The 22,214-nt window shown below is 43.4% G+C and overlaps 1 protein-coding gene across 4 annotated transcripts in view; it reads left to right on the top strand.

Annotated features, from left to right (window-relative positions):
• abca5 (ATP-binding cassette, sub-family A (ABC1), member 5) overlaps positions 1-22,214 on the top strand; it is a 93,331-nt gene that overhangs the window by 68,091 nt on the left and 3,026 nt on the right. For 3 of the 4 annotated variants that reach the window (XM_014212904.2, XM_014212922.2, XM_045723354.1), the window contains 15 exons: positions 1,564-1,765; positions 2,103-2,269; positions 2,789-2,916; positions 3,450-3,587; positions 3,835-3,948; positions 4,407-4,577; positions 6,761-6,874; positions 7,096-7,302; positions 7,500-7,591; positions 12,315-12,462; positions 12,612-12,729; positions 13,609-13,700; positions 16,704-16,879; positions 20,291-20,366; positions 21,284-21,378. In XM_014212904.2, coding sequence (XP_014068379.1) covers positions 1,564-1,765; positions 2,103-2,269; positions 2,789-2,916; positions 3,450-3,587; positions 3,835-3,948; positions 4,407-4,577; positions 6,761-6,874; positions 7,096-7,302; positions 7,500-7,591; positions 12,315-12,462; positions 12,612-12,729; positions 13,609-13,700; positions 16,704-16,879; positions 20,291-20,366; positions 21,284-21,378 — 2,038 coding nt within the window. The remainder of the gene's footprint in view (positions 1-1,563; positions 1,766-2,102; positions 2,270-2,788; positions 2,917-3,449; positions 3,588-3,834; positions 3,949-4,406; positions 4,578-6,760; positions 6,875-7,095; positions 7,303-7,499; positions 7,592-12,314; positions 12,463-12,611; positions 12,730-13,608; positions 13,701-16,703; positions 16,880-20,290; positions 20,367-21,283; positions 21,379-22,214) is intronic. The other variant, XM_014212913.2, reaches the window with a different exon arrangement.

Raw genomic sequence — 22,214 nt, 5'->3', positions numbered from 1 at the left:
CAACTCACTGGTCACCATAGCAGCACCCACTCGTAGCACGCGCTCCAGCAGGTATATCTCACTGGTCACCCCCAAAGCCAATTCCTCGTTTGGTCGCTTTTCCTTCCAGTTCTCTGCTGCCAATGACTGGAAGAACTTGACTGGCCTGCACACTTTTGGGATGAATCGGAACACAACTGCGAGCCAGGCCTAATCGCCCAACATTGTGTCCCACCTCACTAATGCTTTTGTGATTGAATGTAAGCAAGTCCCCACAGCAAGTCCCCACAGCAATGTTCCAACATCTAGTGGAAAGCCTTCCCAGAAGAGTGGAGGCTGTTATTGCAGCAAAGGGGGGACCAACTCCATATTAATGACCATGATTTTGGAATGATATGTTCGACGAGCAGGTGTCCACATACTATTGGTCATGTAGTGTATTTAACTTTGCCCCCAAATATGCAAATGAGACCCAACCAGTACATTGCCCCCACCTATATTTTAAAGTGCAGTGATGATCATACCTTATGTTCAAAATATTGGGTAGAAAAATCTCACATACCTATGAGGTACACCGAACTGTTCCATGTGAGTTTATACAGTATGTATAGCTGTGAAGAGTATCTTTGACCTTTTTGTAGCCCAGGGAACAACACTACACTAACCATACCCTTGTTTTTTGAGTGTGTTAATATACTGTATGTTCCGAGCAATAAGTATGAACCTGGTGGCACTGCAGAAATATTGTTGCACTCCCAAGAAAGGGGTTGCAAGTTCAAATTCTCAAATAATTGTTGTATATTCTCTCAAGTGTCATGGAGCACTGCTAGTTTTACATTTACGTTACTTGATTTTGTGCAGATTTTAGCAAAGTGCAGAAATTGCCAATAAGTCTGTAAAACGCATTGTTCTCAGTACAAAATTCTATATTACAGTAATTGAAATCAGAATATAGCAGTATACTGTCATGTTTATAGAAATAAGAAGTTGTACGTTTTTACTTTATTTTTACTGCAACTTTAGACACATTGCAAACGTATTCTTGGCAATAAATATATAGCTAATCTCCATTATGTCCATCGATCTGGTGGTGCAGCAGCAACATCAGGTAGCTAGCAACCAAGATGTTGTGAGTTCAAATCCCAAGTGAGGTTGAGTCCCAAGTAATCAGCATACAGCAGCATACTGTCCATTAACATCAACTATTACTTTTTAAGTAGTATTCTAAATGATATTGGACATCTCAGCTTTCACATGTGCTCAAATGTTGTCACGTTTACATTTTGAATCCCATGTTGTCACATTAATTTCACATGTTGTCACGTGTAGTTTTATGTTATCACATTAACTTCACATGTGATCATAAGATGCAATCTACTGACAACTATGTTACCTAGGTCGTATTCATTAGGCACCAAACTGAAGAAAACTGACAAACAGGGAGATGACTACCTGAACTTGTCCAATTAGAAATATAATTTTTCGTTTTCTGTTCAAAAACATTTTCTACAGTGAGCCCTAAAAGTACGACCCTGTTGAGTAGCCTAATAACATATTCCTCTCTCCCACCCCTCCCGTCTCCAGACTACAGTGTGTTCAACCAGGAGCAGGTTGAGGATGAGGGTGATGCATCCTCTCTGGACGACACTGACCAAAGACTACTGACCTTCTCTGACAGCAAGCCAGAGGCGGTCCAGGGCCATGCTCTGTGGAGGCAGCAGTTCAGCACCGTGGCCTGGCTACACATGCTCAACATGCAGAGAGAGAGGAAGGCCTTTGTCTACACGTGAGTCTGGGGAGGGAACTGCTTACCTCTCTATTACCTAACCTAATATGATGTTATTGACCTTATACACTGTGTTGTTGTACTAAGGCTATAAGCAAGGTAATAGGGAGGTAAGCAGTTCCCTCCCCACATGCTCAACATGTAGAGGGAGAGGAAGGCCGTTGGCTACATGGGCTAGTCTGGGTTGAGAAGGACGGGGAACTGTTCAGGGCTGGGTGTGAGTGTGAACCCCAACACAGTGTCAGTGTGGGTCAAAGGTCCATTTGATACTTATGGTGGCAGAGGAGACAGTTACTCAGTGTATTTGTGTGTCTCTCTCTCTCCCTCCCCCTCTCAGTCTGGCATTGTTCCTGGTCTTCCTAGCTGCTGTGCTAGTATTGTCTCTGGCTACGGGGAACATCCAGATCCACGCTCCAGAACGGCAGTTTGTCCCCATCTACCTGCTGAGACCGAACCAGGCCCCCCGGAAATACACCACCAGTCTACTGGTCCAGAACTCATCAGGTAAGTCAGCCAATCAGTCAGGAAATACACCACCAGTCTACTGGTCCAGAACTCATCAGGTACGTCAGCCAATCAGTCAGGAAATACACCACCAGTCTACTGGTCCAGAACTCATCAGGTACGTCAGCCAATCAGTCAGGAAATACACCACCAGTCTACTGGTCCAGAACTCATCAGGTACGTCAGCCAATCAGTCAGGAAATACACCACCAGTCTACTGGTCCAGAACTCATCAGGTACGTCAGCCAATCAGTCAGGAAATACACCACCAGTCTACTGGTCCAGAACTCATCAGGTTAGTCCATACTCTCTTCTATATTGTCAACTGATACTCTTGAATACTGTGTTATCCTCCCATCACTACAGCTCTGAAATACTTTATGTTCTCTATCTAGCTCCTTCCAAGCAGTAGAGTTCCTAGCAGCATCTGTTCACAGAATATGAGTGGCTGAATACGAGAGTAGAAACACTCTGGTTAGAAACACACACAAAAAAACTGTGGTCTGTTTCTCTGCGCAGGCTCGGATATCTCCGACTTCATCCGTAACCTGGAATCTCAGGACATCAAGGTGGAGATGATGAAGAACACAGACTACATGTCCTGTGCTCCTCACAGCGCAGCCATCAACGTCACCGGATCCAACAAGGTGAAAAATAATAACCCCTCTTATACAGGAGAAGGGCGACATTCTTTCTCTCTCTGTGTGTGGGGGTGGTTTACCCTCTGATTATATGCATGATGTGGATGGTTCTAAATTGAGTGCTATATGGAGTGCTCTTAGGCTGAGGCTAGTTATGCAGCAAGTGCCCTAATTGGTAGTAGGGTGCTTCAGTAGAGTGGTTGGTTCACGTTTACCCTGGCTGTCTGTCTATGGCGAAGAGCCACATAGGATGTGTCTACACAAGCAGCCCAATTCTGATTTTCCCCCCTTGGACTATTTTGACCAATCAAAATCAAATCAGCTCTTTAGCCAGTAATTGGGTTATAAGATCAGAAGGCATAGAGAGGCCACTAATGCCGCTTTAAATGCCCAGTCCTTGATTGACTCTTCTTCTGTCTGGTTATAGGGTTTCAGTTAAGCATAGTTTTGCGCAAGCAAGCCCACACACACGTGCACGCCTGCGCACACACACAGACAACCATTGACAACAGACACTTTTTTCTTTCTCTGGTATGCAGGGTTTCCGATACAGTGTAGCGTTCAACAGTACTACCGTCCACTCTTTGCCCATGACAGTCAACGTCCTCAGTAACGCCATCCTACGAGGCCTCAACGGCACACAACACATCCACACCTGGACCAAGCCCTTCGACTATGTAAGTCAAGTCCAATAAGACTAATGATTGGAATAACACCGTGATGGTTTAGTTAGAATAGTACGTACAGCAATAGTCTAGAAAAATGAAGTTATATTCTATCTAAAACTTGTTACAGACATACACAAGTAATAAAGTATTTTTATCCATGTATCTATCTAATCTTTCTATCAAATGAACAAAAGGTGCCTGAAAGAGTCAGCGTCATGCTACAATAATTTTACGTTTCCTCTGTTCTTCTCCTTAGCAAATTCCCGACGCCACATCATATGCTCTGGTCTACATTGAGGCTATCATACTGGGGATGCTAGCTGCAGGCATGCCTGCCTACTTCGCCATGGACCACACCCGAGACAGAGAGGTAAGCACTAAGCGGTCGATTCACCCGAGATGGAGAGGGTAAGCACTAAGCAGTCGATTCACCCGAGACGGAGAGGGTAAGCACTAAGCAGTCGATTCACCCTAGACGGAGAGGGTAAGCACTATGCAGTCGATTCACCCTAGACGGAGAGGGTAAGCACTAAGCAGTCGATTCACCCGAGACGGAGAGGGTAAGCACTAAGCAGTCGATTCACAGAATAGCAGACATCCCATGAATACTGTCTGGGACTGCTCGAATGCAGGACTGTCTGGAGCTTTCAGTTTTCTCCCGATTCAGAAATGACCTCATTGGTGATTGATTGAACAACAATAGCGGTGAAACTGAAAGCCTACAATACAACAAAAAGGCACTCCTTTTGTGATCTACATTCAAAAGCATTCATTTAGAATGCTTTCCATATTGACTGATAAATCTTTCCTTTCTCTTCTCAATCCTAGATAAAGTGCCGTTCAACGCTGCGTATCTCTGGCCTGGTCCCGTCTGCGTACTGGTGTGGTCAGGCTGCAGTGGACATCCCCTTCTACTACCTCATACTGACCACCATGACCAGCATCCTCTTCTCCTTCCATACTGCCAACCTGCTTACCTCTGGCAACGTCACCGCAGTGGTCAGTTAGACTCACGTGTCTAGTACAGTACACACGCACACTTCCGTGGTCAGTCAGAAACAACATACACATACAGTGGAAAGAAAAAGTATGTGAACCCTTTGGAATTCTGCATAAATTGGTCATAAAATTTGATCTGATCTTAATCTAAGTCACAGCAATGGACAAACACTGTGCTTGAACTAATAACACACAAGTTGTTGTATTTTTCTTGTCTATATTGAATACAGTGTTTAAACATTCACAGTGTAGGTTGGAAAAAGTATGTGAACCCCTAGGCTTATCACTTCTCCAAAAGCTAATTGGAGTCAGGAGTCAGCTACCCTGGAGTCCAATCAATGAGACGAGATTGGAGATGTTGGTTAGAGCTACCCTGCCCTATTAAAAACACTCACAAAATTTGAGTTTGCTATTCACAAGAAGCATTGTCTGATGTGAACCATGCCTCGGACAAAAGAGATCTCAGAAGACCTAAGATTAGGAATTGTTGACTTGCATAAAGCTTGAAAGGGTTACAAAAGTATCTCTAAAAGCCTTGATGTTCATCAGTCCACGTTAAGACAAATTGTCTATAAATGGAGAAAGTTCAGCACTGTTGCTACTCTCCCTAGGAGTGGCCATCCTGCAAAGATGACTGCAAGAGTACAGTGCAGAATGCTCAATGAGGTTAAGAAGAATCCTAGAGTGTCAGCTAAAGACATACAGAAATCTCTGGAACATTCCAACATCTCTACGATGCGTAAAACACTAAACAAGAATGGTGTTTGTGGGAGGACACCACGGAAGAAGCCACTGCTGTCCAAAAAAATAATTGCGGCACGTCTGAAGTTTGCAAAAGAGCACCTGGATGTTCCACAGCGCTACTGGCAAAATATGCTGTGAACAGATGAAACTACAGTTGAGTTGTTTGGAAGGAACACACAACACTATGTGGAGAAGAAAAAGGCACACCAACATCAAAACCTCATCCCAACCCTAAAGTATGGTGGAGGGAGCATCATGGTTTTGGCTGTTTTGCTGCCTCAGGGCCTGGACAGCTTGCTATCATCAACAGGAAAAATGAATTCCCAAGTTTATCAAGACATTTTGCAGGAGAATGTAAGGCTATCTGTCCACCAATTGAAGCTCAACAGAAGTTGGGTGATGCAACAGGACAACGACCCAAAACACAGAAGTAGATCAACAACAGAATGGATTCAACAGAAGAAAATACGCCTTCTGGAGTGGCCCAGTCAGAGTCCTGAACTCAACCCGATTGAGATGCTGTGACATGACCTCTAGAGCAGTTCACACCAGACATCCCAAGAATATTGCTGAACTGAAACAGTTTTGTAAAGAGGAATGGTCCAAAATTCCTCCTGACCGTTGTGCAGGTGTGATCTGCAACGACAGACACTTTTGGTTGAGGTTATTGCTGCTATAAGAATATTTAGAAGATAAATACACAACGCAGAGGATGAGAGTACTAGAGTACTAATGGTCAATAGCAAATTGTAAATAGGAGTTGGGTTTCAATTCAACATCTGTTTAGAATCTGTAGAATGTCACTCCTGAACTCAGAGCGACGTGTGCCACGGTTTCATTAGTCTGTACATTGAGTCGGGGGCAGGATACTTGTTACTTGGCCATTGGCCAAGTTGTACTGCAATGACTTCTGATTAGTCAACCCCAGGTTAGGGTGGGGGGGTTATAAATGGCAGCCTGTTCCTTTGTTCGGTGGAGAAAAGCTGAGGAGAGGGGAGGCTGAACATCTACCTCCCAGCATAACATCCTGATTTGTCCTTCTCAAATAAACCTATTTTTCTCCCCCTGATTTGCTTTGGAGTTTGTGTTATTGAAGAATAACATAAATTGCTAACACTGCCAAAGGAGGGTCAACCAGTTATTAAATCAAAGGGCTCACATACTTTTTCCACCTTGCACTGTGAATGTTTACACACTGTGTTCAATAAAGACATGAAAACGTATAATTGTGTGTTATTAGTTTAAGCAGACTGTGTTTGTCTATTGTTGTGACTTAGATGAAGAGCAGATCAAATTTTATGACCAATTTATGCAGAAATCCAGGTAATTCCATAGGGTTCACATACTTTTTCATGCCACTGTACACTCCCTCAGACTGACTTCTTCATGCCACTGTACACTCCCTCAGACTGACTCTCTCTCCATCTTATTTTCTATAGATCCTGTGTCTGATAGGTTTTGGCCCAGCTATGATCCTGTTCGCCTACGTGGTGTCTTTCATGTTCACACGCGTCCAGAGTAACAGAGACTTCTTCTCTGTGGTCTCCATGATGGTGAGAACAACAGCCTTCCCTCCCTCCCTGTCACACAACATTTATATAACATTCACACAACATTCTTACAATATTAATAAAACCATGATTTGTTTTTATTATATTTTTTTTCACTATAGAGAAAACTTCATAAGTAGATGAATGATTTGTGTCAATGTGGAAGCAGCTATATTACTTTGTGTTTGGTTATTGTGTGTGTGTGTCGTTCTGTTGCATACTAGGTGTGTGTGGTGTCTGCCTCCATCGTCCAGCTGTCATTTGTGAACGACAACCCCGGGCTGACGAGGATCCTCCACAATACACTATGTTTCTTCAACCCTCTCTACCCCTTAATGGGCTGCCTTAACTCTATCACCAAGGCCACCTTCCTGCCCTCCCTCTATGAAGAGGACTTCCTCTGGAAGAACCTGCTCATTGCTGTCCTATCTGTAAGTAGCAGGAAATGCCCTGGACATTATAGTAGGAATAGGAGTCAGAGTACGGAGATGTTGAGGTGTAACATGGATTGGGTTTGTTGGTTACTTTGTGTCTGGTAGGAAATTATTTCTGTTTCATACAGCATCCTAGCATATCAATATTTTTGTAGACAGACATACAGCACATCACACACATTGTTTCTCCCCAGCCCTATCTGCAGTGCATCCTGCTACTGTTCATGCTGCGCTGGTTGGAGATCCGCTACGGAGGGAGGACCATGAAGAATGACCAGTTCTGCAGGTAAGGGATGAGAGAAGAAGAAGAGGGGCAGGGCTACTCAGAGGGGAGAGGTGGGGGTCAATGGATAGGGGGAGTATGTTGATAAAAATATCACACAACTAAAGTCATAGTTAAAGTCCCAGTGCAGTCGAAAAGGACTCGCATACAATAGAATAGAGAACCATTTGGACAAACTTGCTGAAATGATTAGCACAACCGGTCACAAAGGTTTACTTGGAAGGGATATAAATAAAGCGCTAATTTTGCTTTTATAAAAAAAAAGATAAAGACTCCACCCAGTGCTCTCACTATCACCCTCTATCTTTGATAAAAACAGATATTAAACAATTATTTTAAATCCTGTTGTCCCGTCTCAAAACCTACTTAACCAAATTGGTACATCCTCAGATAGCCGCTGTCGTCTATTACTTACAGTATCTTACATGCTTCATCAGAAACCAAAGCTCATTAGGCAGTTATATCTCTCGATGCAGAAAAAAGCTTTTGATAGACTAAATGGTCATATCTTTGGTCGGTTTTGGAAAATATTATTAAAATACTATATGCCAATACCTCAGCCATAGTAATAACAGGCAATACCTGCTCTGTTCTGTTCAGAATAACTAGAAGTAGCAGGCAAGGTGATCCCATCTCACCTCAGCTATTTTTATTGTCTATGGAGGCCCTGGCCCAGGGACTTCAACAATCAAAAGAAATTACAATAATCTCAATTCTACGGATCATGCCATCTCATTATACTCAGATAATATCTAACTTTACCTAGACAATGTACACTACCGGTTAAAAGTTTGGACACACCTACTCATTCAAGGGTTGTTCTTTATTATTACTATTTTCTACGTTGTCGAATAATAGTGAAGACATCAAAACTATGAAATAACACATATGGAATCATGTAGTAACCAAAAGTGTGTTATGTTAACCTCTCTAGGGTATGTGGGACGTCCCACCTACTCAACAGCCAGTGGAATCCCGTGGCGCGATATTCAAATACCTTAGAAATGCTATTACTTCAATTTCTCAAACATATGACTATTTTACACCATTTTAAAGACAAGACTCTTGTTAATCTAACCACACTGTCCGATTTCAAAATGGCTTTATAACGATAGCAAAACACCGCAAACTTCCGGTGAATTTACTAAATTACTCACGATAAACGTTCACAAAAAACATAATTATTTTAAGAATTATAGATACAGAACTCCTTTATGCAATCGCTATGTCTGATTTTAAAATAGCTTTTCGGCAAAAGCACATTTTGCAATATTCTGAGTAGATAGCTCGCCATCACGGGCTAGCTATTTTGACACCCACCAAGTTTGGCACTCACCAACCTCAGATTTATTATAAGAAAAATTGGATTACCTTTGCTGTTCTTCGTCAGAATGCACTCCCAGGACTTCTACTTCAATAACAAATGTTGGTTTGGTTCAAAATAATCCATAGTTATGTTCAAATATCCTCTGTTTTGTTCGTGCGTTCAAGACACTATCCGAAGGGTAACGCATATCGTGACAAATTTCTAAATATTCCATTACCGTACTTCGAAGCATGTCAACCGCTGTTTAAAATCAATTTTTATGCGATTTTTCTCGTAAAAAAGCGATAATATTCCGACCGGGAAACCCTGTTTTCGTTCAAAGACTGAAAATCTAAAATGGACTCTTCACGCGCACGCCCGTCTCATTGTTCTCAGATCGACCACTTACCAAATGCGCTACTGTTTTTCAGCCATGGGCTGCAAAGTTATCATTCAACGTTCTGCCGCCTATGGGAGCCTCACAAAGTGTCACGTTACAGCAGAGATCCTCAGTTTTCAATAAAGAGAGTGTAGAAGGCCAAGAAATGGTCAGAGAGGGCACTTCCTGTACAGAATCTTCTCAGGTTTTTGCCTGCCATATGAGTTCTGTTATACTCACAGACACCATTCAAACAGTTTTAGAAACTTTAGGGTGTTTTCTATCCAAATCAAACAATTATATGCATATTCTAGTTTCTGGGCAGTAGTAATAACCAGATTAAATCAGGTATGTTTTTTATCCGGCCGTGCAAATACTGCCCCCTACCCTAGAGAGGTTAAACAAATCAACATATATTTTATATTTGAGATATTTAAAATAGCCACACTTTGCCTTGATGAGTTCTGGAGCGTGGATCTGGATGTTCCCCGTAGCCAGAGACAATACCAGCACAGCAGCTAGGAAGACAAGGAACAATGCCAGACTGAGAGGGGGAGGGAGTGAGACACACATACATTGAGTAACTGTCTCCTCTGCCACCACAAGTATCTAATGGACCTTTGACCCACACCGACACTGTGGTGGAGTTCACACCCAGACCAGAACAGTTCCCTGTCCTTCTCAACCCAGACTAGGGGGAAGGGAGAAAAAGAAAGAGGGAGAGAGAAGAGAGAAAGAAAGGGAGAGTGCATGGGAGAGATCATTTGAAATTCCGCAAGAGACAAATGCATAGAGTAATTGTCTCTGACACAATGTCGGAAGCTCCTCTGCCACCACGAGTATCAAATGGACCTTTGACCCAAACAGTTCTTTAGAACACCCACAGGCCTCACAAGACTCGTCTGAAGGTCCCCTGGTGCCAGTTGAAAAAAATGAATGGAAGTATATATGGAGACTGTTTAATAAAAAAAATAAGGTTTTAAATACATTTTTTTTTTAAATATGTTAATAAATGTTTCCTGGTCTTTCTTATATCTCTAGATATAAGTGTCTCTCTAGAGACAGTTCAGAACAAACTTCCTTTTTATATTTTTGGGGGACTGTCTATGTAGATAATCTGTTATTCAATGCATTTGTATTGTAGAATAATAGTGAAGACATCAAAACGATGAAATAACACATATGGAATCATGTAGTAACCAAAAAAGTGTTAAACAAATCTAAATATATTTGGTGTCAGGTTTCCTCCAGACATGATGCTTGGCATTCAGGCCAGAAAGTTCAATCTTAGTTTCATCAGACCAGAGAATCTTGTTTCTCCTGCTCTGAGGGTGCCTTTTGGCAAACTCTAAGCGGGTCGTCATGTGCCTTTTACTGAGGAGTGGCTTCCGTCTGGCCACTCCCCCATAAAGGCCTGATTGGTGGAGTGCTGCAGAGATGGTTGTCCTTCTGGAAGGTTTTCCCATCTCCACAGAGGAACTCTGGAACTCTGTCAGAGTGACTATCGGGTTCCTGGTCACCTCCCTGACCAAGGCGCTTCTCCCCCGATTGCTCAGTTAGGCGGTGCGGCCAGCTCTAGGAAGAGTCTTGATGGTTTCAAACTTATTCAATTTAAGAATGATGGAGGCCACTTTGTTCATGGGGACCTTCAATGCTGCAGAAATGTTTTGGTACACTTCCCCAGATCTGTGCCTCAACACAATCCTGTCTCGGAGCTCTACGGACAATTCCTTCGACCTCATGGCTTTGTTTTTTCTCTGACATGCACTGTCAACTGTGGGACCTTATATAGACAGGTGTGTGCCTTTCCAAATCATGTCCAATCAATTTAATTTACCACAGGTTGCACCTGAGCTCAATTTCGAGTCTCATATCAAAGGGTCTGAATACTTATGTAAAGGTTTCTAAAAACCTGTTTTCGCTTTGTCATTATTGGGTATTGTGTGTAGATTGCTGAGGAATTGTTTTTATTTCATCCGTTTTAGAATAGGGCTGTAACGTAACAAAATGTGGGAAAAGTCAAGGGGTCTGAATACTTTCTGAAGGTACTGTATTTAGCAAACTCCATGACAGTAGCTCACGCAAGGGCATAAGTAGACTACAAATGCATGCTGGGGCGGGCATGCTCAGAGCTCGTGAAGTGAGCGCTATTGAAGCGAAGTTTGGGGCGGGTGAGAAGGCCGGCGCTCTAGCCTTTAGGAATCTTTCTCCACGCTCCAGTCAAATTGGGCACGCTCAGCTCCAGCTCTGCTCCGCTAACATACTCTTGACGCAAATGAGCTTCCCTGAGATAATTTCTGCACAACCTGTCAGAAACCATTTGGTTTTGCAAACCCACAGTTTCATCAACTGTCTGGATGGCTGGTCTCAGACGATCCCGCTGGTGAAGAAGCCGGATGTGGAGGTCTTGGGCTGGTGTGCTTACACGTGGTCTGCGGTGTTGGACGTACTGCCAAATTCTCTAAAATGATTTTGGAGGTGGCTTATGCTAAAGAAATTAACACTAAATTCTCTGCCAACAGCTCTGGTGGACATTCCTGCAGTCAGCATGCCAATTGCACGCTCCCTAAAAACTTGAGACTTCTGTAGGCCCACCTCTTTTTTGTTTGTCTTTTCCTACCAATTTTATTACAGAATGCGGTGTGGTTAATATGATCATTTTCTTTTTCTGTAGAGGGGCAACTTACGGTACATGTAGTATAAACTAAAAGTGTGTAAATGCACATGAATATTGTACCTGTAACCCCCCCCAACCAAAAAATGACACATTTTTAAAAAACGTAGTCAAAAATGTCAAAAAGAAAAATGAAAAGAAACTATTGTTAAAAAAATAATTGTTTTTGTTTTAAATTGAAAAGGTCAGACAGAAACAATCACAGTATGGTATTTGATGTTGAGATAACAATGGCTGCATTGGATCTTTAAGTCGTCATAATACTCCACCTAGCTTTGATTCCAAGGTTCCTTGATTTGAATGAGACTTGAAAGTATGGTAACGTGAGACTATGAAACTGAATATTACCATCGTCTTTCTCCTGAAGGATCTCTTCCAAGACTAAGGATAAAGTGGAGCGTAACCCAGAGGAGGGGATCAACGAGGATGAAGATGTTCAGATGGAAAAGGCTCGGGTGAAGGAGGCCCTCACCTGCCAGTGCTGTGAGGAGGTGTGTGTGTGTGGCCATTACGAGGTGTGTGTGTTAAGTGCTTTTTTATTCACACCTTGATCTCTGTGGAAGATGAGTCCCATCTTTGAAAGGGGATTTGCCATGTTTTGACGATTTCCTCAGATCTATTAACTGTCATCTAATAATCTTTCTTGTGTGCCCCCCCCCTTCAGAAACCAGTAGTGGTGGTGAGTAACTTGAGGAAGCAGTATAAATGTCCAAGGGAAGGAATCTCTCTCAAGAAGAGGAGGACGGTAGCCACCAAGAACATCTCCTTCTGTGTACGCAAAGGTCAGCTGAGCTTACAATCTCCAACTGTAAACTGTACATTTGATCAGTCAAACACTAAACAATTCCATTGCTTAACATTTATCACATGAAGTTATGAATGCAATGATCTTGAGAGTGTATGACTTATGTCCAGGGTGATGGAGGCTGCTGAAGGGAGGACGGCTCGTAGTAATGGATGGACCGGAATTAATAGGATGGTATCAAACACATGGTTTCCATGTACTTCATTCCAGCCATTATTATAAGCCGTCCTCCCCTCAGCAGCCTCGACTGGATTTAAATGGGGCTTAGGTGGTGGGCATGGTAAGGGATGTGGCAGGGGCGCAGTTGTTCTGCCGGCGCAGTAAAAAAATACAATTAGTGGCCCCAATCTTGGCGGTGTCAAGAAATTATAGACATGCCAATTCTACACTTTTTTTCCATGCAGCTGCTATTATTATTTTTGTTTTAAAGCAGATTTCTTGCAATTCTATGCATTTTGCCATGGCTAATGCTGTGTTCTTTTGCCCAAACATATACTGCTAAATGAATTGTTTTTGGATTTTCCCTGACTGTCTATATTTTATTTTGGTGGTTGTTAGTTCAAAGATTATATTATTAAAAAATATATTTAGGTCCATTATCTTTTCTACATACTTTCTGTTTTTAGTCATTTAAGTTTACACTGAAAACATTTTTCTATTGCGAAATGTATGAAAAAATGTAATATACATTTTACACTGTTTGTACTTAAGCGACCCAAAAAAAAACATAGGCGGCCCGTCCAAGGATATTAATAGCAGAGAAATCCCTGTGGTCTGCACTGTGAGGCTTGGGTTTTTGAACAATGTCAATGGTCTCATAACAGATAACCAGTATATCAACTGTATGTGTGTTCAGGTGAGGTGCTTGGACTGCTGGGGCCCAACGGAGCAGGGAAAAGCACCATCATGCATATGTTGTCTGGAGACACAGTCCCAACCGCTGGACAGGTACATACCATTCACCCTCTGTCTTTTGACTGGACCCTATATGGAATTTTTAGGGCCAGTTTCCTGGACTTAAAAGTCATTTCAATTGAAAATGCCTTTTAAGCTGGGTGTACGTTACACGATTTTGGTCCCAGACAAGTTTGAGATCAGAAACAAAATCCCCATGTCGTTGCCTACTTGGGGTGCGAGGCAGTAAACAACGCTTGTTTAATGGGAGTGGGTCAGAGAATCAATCTGAGGGCTAACGATCTCGTCTTTGAGCAGTCCCAGACGTCACGATATTTTCAAACAATTCTCGTTGTGTGAGATGTGCAATAAGTTTTGAGAACGGTGATGAGCAATAGCCAATGAGAGCACGTTGTTTCGTGTCACCCATAATGTATAGACTCGAAGGAGCGATGACTACTGCTAGTATGCATTTGTACTTGCCTTTAAATCAAGGCCAAAGTGTCAAATTGTTACAGCTCTGAAGTTCACAATCAATGTTATTCATTTCAAATTGTTGGCTAGATATTTCAACTCTGAATGGCAAGTGTGAATGTCTGACTGAAAACATTTAGGGCTGCTTTGAGCCACAGCTTGTTGTAGCTACATTAAATCTAATCCCATCATTGTTTTCGTGCGACACCGTGGTATTGGCAATCCTCAAGACCAAGTGAAGAATCTTGTAGTGTGACCCCCGTCTGTGCCACCATCGTTTAGTGTGCGCACAACGACAGGAAAGATGGTTGTTTAAGGTGAGGTTTAGCCTTAAAGGCCCAGTGCAGTCAAAAACTTGATTTTCCTTAAGACCGTTGACTTTTTCCACATTTTGTTACGTTAGCCTTATTCTAAAATGTGTTAAATTGTTTTTTCCTCAATCTACACACAATACCCCATGACAAAGAAAATAAATATTAATACATTTTTGCAAATGTATTACATTTACATAAGTATTCAGACCCTTTACTCAGTACTTTGTTGAAGCAGTTACAGCCTTGATTCTTCTTGGTTATGATGCTACAAGTTTGGCACACCTGTATTTGGGGACTTTCTCCCATTCTTCTCTGCAGATCCTCTCAGGTTCGATGGGGAGGGTCGCTGCACAGCTATTTTCAGGTCTTTCCAAAGATGTTCGATCTGGTTCAAGTCTGGGCTCTGGCTGGGCCACTCAAGGACATTCAAAGACTTGTCCCCTCCTGCGTTGTTTTGGCTGTGTGCTTAGGGTCTTGATGCTGCCACCACCATGTAGGGCTGGGCAACATGGTCAAAATCTCATATCCCGATATAGCACATTCTGTAAATTCAGTGACTAAATAGTTTATATAAAATGACCACATGTAAAGACCTATACATTTTGAATTATATTCAACAAATAAAAAAGGTACTTACTCATTTGATTATTTTATTTAGAACTTGTGCAAATTTTCAATTAAGCATGTAACAAAATATAAAAGGTAAATGGAAAACTATAAATATAGGCCAAAAAAAAAATATTTTTGTGGGCTTGCCTGTTTTGCATGTTACTTTGGCATTAATACGTGTAACATCAATTTGCATTTGGTACCTTGGGTCGAGTGTTAGCACCAACTCACGAAACCCCCGTTTCTCAACCGAGTAAATTGGGGCCATGTCTTTGCAACGGCAGCTGTTAACTCCTTCCATCTTCGTGGGCAAAAGCCTCTTGCAACGTCTGAGTCAGGGGTTTGTTTTGAGCACTCGACTGTACTTTCACACGATTCTTGCGTTAGTGGTGTTTGAGCCCGTTGTCGAGACCGGCCTGCGGCATATTTTGCAGAGGGCGGTTTTCTGGTCCGTGTCAGACTTTTCATACCCAAACCACGTCCATGTGACCGAAGTAGCCTTTTTAGGTACGAGCTCCGTACTTTGTCACGTTTCATCTCCTCCATGTTTGTGTGTTGCAAATTTCCCCGTGTGGAAGAATGCTAAGCATTGTCCAATTGACTAAAAATATTGCCGTAAAGAGTGATTTGCGACAACGAAATAAACGATAGAGCATAATAGAAAAACGTCTATCGTCGCACGATCTATATCGCCCAGCCCTACCAGCATGCTTCACCTAAGGGATGGTGCCAGGTTTCCTCCAGATGTGACACTTTGCTTTTAGGCCAAAGAGTTCAATCTTGGTTTCTCATGGTCTGGTGCCTTTTGGCAAACTCCAAGTGCCTTTTACTGAGGAGTGGCTTTCATCTGGCCATTCTACCATAAAGGCCTGATTGGTGGAGTACTGCAGAGATGGGAGAACCTTCCAGAAGGACAACCATCTCCACAGAGGAACACAGGTTCTTGGTCAAGGCCCTTCTCCCCCAATTGCGCAGTTTAAGATGAGTCTAGGTGGTTCCAAACTTCTTCCATTTAAGAATGGAGGCCACTGTGTTCTTGGGCAACTTCATTGCTGCAAAAATGTTTTGGTGCCTTGACACAATCCTGTCTCGGAGCTCTACAGACAATTCCTTCAAACTCAATGCTTGGTTTTTGCTCTGACATGCATCATCAACTGTGGAACCTTGTATAGTAACTTTCCAAATCATGTCCAATGAATTGACCACAGGTGGACTTCAATCAAGTTGTAGAAACAAAGGATATGATCAATGGAACAGGATACGTCTGAGCTCAATTTCAAGTCGTGGCAATATGTTTATTTGCAAACAATTCTACAAACCTGTTTTTGCTTTGTCATTAAGGGGTATCGTGTAGATTGAGATTTTCAGTGTAACAAAAGGGGTCTGAATACTTTACCGTTTCCACTTAGGTTAGTAATACTGTCAAAATTAAAATGCCCTTTTAGTGTAGGAGCTGTTTGAAAAGACCGCTCGTTTGCAGTTGTCCACTCCCAGACAGTCCTAACTCAATTCTTGCTTGAGAAATTGCTCAGGTTTGTTTTCAATAAAAGTACTTAATTATTGCCCAGAAATGGTTTAATATTGAGACAAAAAGACAGCTGCATTTAAGGTCCAATCTGATCATATGATTAAATTTGACAGTCAGTTTTTCTTGCCTCAGGTCCTGATGGGGGACTACAGTACAGAGTTCCGTCCAGTAGACAACCCCCTGGAGCATATAGGCTACTGTCCCCAGGTCAGCCCTTTGTGGCCCCGCATCACCCTGGAAGAACACCTGGAGATCTACGCTGCCATCAAGGGCCTCCGCGGACAGGACGTCCCTGGCATCATCACACGGTAACTATCCACTATCATAAAACAGTTAGCAGGTGCTCTTTTCCAGTGTGACTGCATTCATGTTAAGATAACTAAGAAGGAGAACCACATATCCCAGGCAACAAAAGTGTGGTGGGTGGGGGCAGTTGCTGTTCCGTAGGTAAGCATCATGGTCTTGTAGTGGATGGGAGTTCGACTGGAAGCCAGTGGAGCGTGAGGAGGAGCAGGGTGACATGGGAGAACTTAACAGGCAGGCGGCAGCATTCTGGATAAGTTGCAGGGGTTTGATGGCACAAGCGGGGAACCCAGTCAACAGCAAGTTGCAGTAGTCCAGACGGGAGATGACAAGTGCCTGGATTAGGACCTTCACCACTTCCGGTGTATTATAGGGTCGTACTCTACGGATGTTGTAGAGCATGAACCTGTAAGAGCGGGGTAACTGCTTTGATGTTTGCAGAGAACGATAGTGTTGTCCGGTGTCACGCCAAGGTTCTTTGTACTCTGGGAGGGCGACACTGGAGTTATGATGGAGAGGTCTTTGAGCGAGCAGGCCTTCCCCCAGGGGAAGAGCAGTTATTGGGTTTGAGGTGGTGGGCCGGGCACCTGGGTGTCAGAAGGGAAGGAGAAAAGTAGTGTGTCATCTGCAGAGCAATGATAGGAGACCATGTGAGGATATGGTGACTTAGTGTATAGAGGCCCTAGAACCGAGCGCTGGGGGACACCAGTAAATCTTTGTCCGACACAGATCCTCTCCGTCATCTGGTAGGATGCAATCCAAGAGTGTGCAGAGCCCGAGATGACCAGCCCTGAGAGGGTGGAGAGGAGGATCTGATGGTTCATGGTGTCAAAGGCAGTGGACAGATCTAGAAGGATGAAAACAGAGGAGATAGTCAGCTTTGGCAGTGCAGAGAGCCTCTGACACAGAAGAGCAGTCTCGGTTGGGTGACCCATCTTGAAGCCTGACTAGTTAAGGTCTTTGAGAGCCATAACGATAGAGTTGATCATAGACAGCACACTCAAGTGTTTTGGAAAGAAAAGGCTACAGGTCTATAGTTTGACGTCAGATGAGTCGAGTGTTGGTTTCTTGAGGGGAGCAACTCTGGCCATTTTGAAGTTAGAGGGGACGCAGCCAGTGGTCAGGGATGAGTTGATAGGGGAAGGTCTCCAGAGATGGTCTGGGGTCGAGCGGGCAGGTTGTCCAGTGGCCAGACGTCATCTGGAAGAGGGGAGAAAGAGGTCAAGGCTTAGGGTAGTTCTGAGACAAGTGTACTCAATAGGCTGAGTGAATGAGTAGCGGATGTCAACCTTTTTTTCCCCCAAAGTTGTTGACAAAGTCGTCCACAGAGAGGGAGGAGGGGGTAGAGGATTAAGGAGGGAGAAAGTGGAAGAGTTTCCTAGGGTTAGAGGCAGAAGCATGAAATGTAGTGGTTGAAAGTGGCTTTTACAGCAGATACAGAGGGAGTGAAAGGATGATAGGTTCTCCAGAAGTTTAGTGTTTCTCCGGAAGTTTAGTGTTCCTCCATTTTTCACTCAGCTGCTCGCAGCCCTGTTCTGTAAACTCAATGAGCCACGGAGCAGGAGGGGAGGGCCAAGCCGGCCGGGAGGAAAGGGGACTGTGCAGGTCATAGGATGCGGGAGGGGAGTAGAGACGAAGAGGCCGCGTCGGGAGAAGTATTTAGCAGAAGGGAGAGATGGACAGGTGAGAATAGAAAATCGCCACTTAGGAGAAATTAGTAGACCTGTGTCACCACCACCAAAGACCAGGTTCTCTCAGACTGAGAGAAAGTCAGATGTAGAGCAGCAGGGTTCTCTGGGGTGATACATGTCTTCGTCAGGGCCAAAAAGTCAAGGGACTGAAGGGCAGCATAGGCTGAGATGAACTAGGCATTCTTGACCGCGGAGTGACAGCTCCAAATGCTGCCAGAGACCAGGAATTCCACATGGATTGTGCATGCAGGGTACACTAAATTAGGAGGGTTGCAACCAAGTTGTGGGGAACGTCTGTAAATACTACAGGGAGAGGTGCAAACAGGTATAGAAAACACACAGGGTTGACAAAGCTGCAAAATCAGAAAGTAAATAACTAGGTAAGATATACTCAAGTGAAAGTGTGGAGACTTCCTCCAACAACTCCGAAGAACCGTCTTTGTTTCGTCGTTGGTCTTAGTTATGAGACAGAACTGACACGAGCACCGCTTACAGCTACCGCTGAGAAACCAGGGGAGACTGAAGAACTAACACTAATTGCTAATTGCTTATCAGAGGTGGAGAGCACGCCTCCCTGTACTAATTGCTGATTGCCTAGGAGAAGTGAAAGCACTCCCCCTCCAATATAGCCACTGATTACCAAAAGAAGTCACAAATTGCCCTGTACCTTCATCCTGATTGATGTCTCATGAACTATCTGCAAATTATGAACAGTCAGCAGACACCAAGTAGGTCACTGTGAAGACAGGGAGCGCTTAAAGTAGATGGCCCTAGCTAGCAGAAAGACAGTACTAGACATCAACAGATAAAGACAAAAAAATGATACTATCAGGAGTCCTCTAGCTATAGAATGAAGCACACTGAGATGGTGCCTGAGAAGCTGGTTATATGCAGTACACTCAGAAAAGAGATGTTAACCACTGTGCCACAAAGTGGGACTTAGGGTAATTACAAATGGCTCGGAACAGGGCAGCACGGCTGGCCCTTTAAAGTAAACGGAGAGCTAACAATGATATGCATGTTAATCTCTCATGGCTCAAAGTAGAAGAGAGATTGATTTAATCACTACTTGTATTTGTAAGAAGTGTTGACATGCTGAATGCACCGAGGTGTCTGTTTAAACTACTAGCACACAGCTCACACACCCATGCATACCCCACAAGACATGTCACCAGAGGTCTCTTCACAATGCCCAAGTCCAGATTTGAAAAAACAGGTAAAAATACACCTTATGGAACAGCGGGGACTGTGAAGAGACACACACAAAGGTGCAGACACACACAAGCTCTAGCACACACACTCTACAGACACGTAAATTGTAATATTGTTGTATGGTGGTTTTATACAGTTTGTATTGTAGATATGTAGTGGTGTAAATGTTATGATGTACTGTTTTCTCTTTTGTTGTAAATGTAATGTAAGAGCTTTAATGTGTTTGGACCCCATAATAGATATAAATACCCTTATGACAACTGTCTTGTGGTAGTAACAGGTGATGCCTGATGTAGTCAGAGATGTGCTGTTGACAACTAAGCATTGATTGGATTGTTTATCTGGAGTTCATTTTAATCCTAAAAAATTAATAATGTATCTAACGTTTGCATCTTATCTAACCTGCCTTTTAGACTTGACCCTCTTTATTTTTCTGTTATGTACCTTTTTGCTGTGGTCTCCTGTGGAATGGACCTTGTGTGAACTCTGTGTTTGTCTCTGTGTTCCTATCAGTGTGGTGAATGCTCTGGAGCTGAAGGGCCACCTCCACAAGCAGGCCAAAAACCTCTCAGCTGGGATCAAGAGGAAGGTGAGACAGAAAGAGGGAGAGCAAGAGCGAGTTCCACTTTACACTCTGTCTACTCTCCACACACCTTCACATAACACTGTGGAAAGGGAGACATTTAGTTTGAAACTGCCTGCCAGGGAGACATTTGGAGAGCTGAAATGGGGTTGCTTCAGAGATTCAGTTTGGGCCTAGCAGTACCATCCATCATTTAATGTGGTGTTAGATAATAGAGAGAGGAAATGAGGTGAGTATTTCCTCCCTCTGCCAGCTCAAACCACCCTACAATGTTAGCTGGGAATCAGTGTGTGTAAAATAACCACCAAGCTTAGCCCATACACATTTACCAAATCCTAAACCCTTACTTTGCTCACTTGTTTAATTTGTACATCTGTGTCACAGTGTGTTGACTGCTGTCTCGATCGCTGAATGCTCAGCTATGAGAAGCCAATTGACGTTTACTCATGAGGTGCTGACCTGTTGTACCCCCTACAACCGCTGTGATTATTATTTGACCCTGCTGGTCATCTATGAACGTTTGAACATCTTGAAGAACTATCTGGCCTTAATGGACAATCTTATAATCTCCACCTGGGAAAGCCAGAAGAGGACTGTCAACCCCTCAGAGGCTGGTTCCTTTCTAGGTTTCTTCCTGACTTACTAGGGAGTTTTTCCTAGCCAACCTTGCTTCTACATCTACATTGCTTGCTGTTTAGAGTTTTAGGTTGGGTTTCTGTATAAGCACTTTGGGACATCTGCTGATGTAAAAAGTGCTTTATAAATACATTTGATTTGATTGTTGCGTTTTCTTTGTGTGTTTCAGCCTAGCCAAAACATTCAAATCCTTTTGCCCTCACTAATTCTCATTTGCCTGTTTCATTTGTATCTGTGCCACACGTTGTTGACTGTATTCCTTTGTGTTTCCTGTTTATGTGTTTCAGTTGTGCTTTGCTCTCAGCATGTTGGGGAACCCTCAGATAGTTCTGCTGGACGAGCCTTCTACAGGGATGGACCCCAAGTCCAAACAACGCATGTGGTGAGTCCCATGCTCCTCTCCCTGGGACAGGCACAATCAAACCAAAACAATGTTGTTGACAAGAAATAGTTGTGCGGTACAAGGCTGAGAAATTACAGCAAAATCACACTGCAATCAATAGAAACCAGAATGTATCGTGTATCATTGTCATTTGTATATGTACACTATATATACAAAAGCATGTGGACACACCTTCAAATTAGTGGATTCTGCTATTTCAGCCACACCCATTGCTGACAGGTGTATACAATTGAGCACACCGCCATGCAATCTCCATAGACAAACATTGGCAGTAGAATGGCCTTACTGATGAGCCTTACTGATGAGCTCAGTGACTTTCAAAGTGGCACCATCATAGGATGCCACCTTTCCAACAAGTCAGTTTGTCAAACTTCTGCCCTGCTAGAGCTGCCCTGGTCAACTGGTCAACTGTAAGTGCTGTTATTGTGGAAACGTCTAGGAGCATCAACGGCTCAGCTGCAAAGTGGTAGACCACACAAGCTCACAGAATGGGACCACCGAGTGCTGAAGCGTGTAGCGCATAAAAATCGTCTGTCCTCGGTTGCAACACTCACTAACAAGTTCCTAACTGCCTCTGGAAGCAACGTCAGCACAATAACTGTTCGTCGGGAGATTCATGAAATGTTTTTCCATGGCCGAGCAGCCGCACACAAGCCTAAGATCACCATGCACAATGCCAAGCGTCGGCTGGAGTGATGTAAAGCTCGCCGCCATTGGACTCTGGAGCAGTGGAAAAGCTTTCTCTGGAGTGATGAATCACGCTTCATTATCTGGCAGTCCGAAGGACAAATCTGGGTTTAGCAGATGCCAGGAAA

The sequence above is a fragment of the Salmo salar genome, chromosome ssa01 (assembly GCF_905237065.1).
Source record: "Salmo salar chromosome ssa01, Ssal_v3.1, whole genome shotgun sequence".
Taxonomy (NCBI): domain Eukaryota; kingdom Metazoa; phylum Chordata; class Actinopteri; order Salmoniformes; family Salmonidae; genus Salmo; species Salmo salar.
This window is presented reverse-complemented; position numbering and strand designations above follow the sequence as displayed.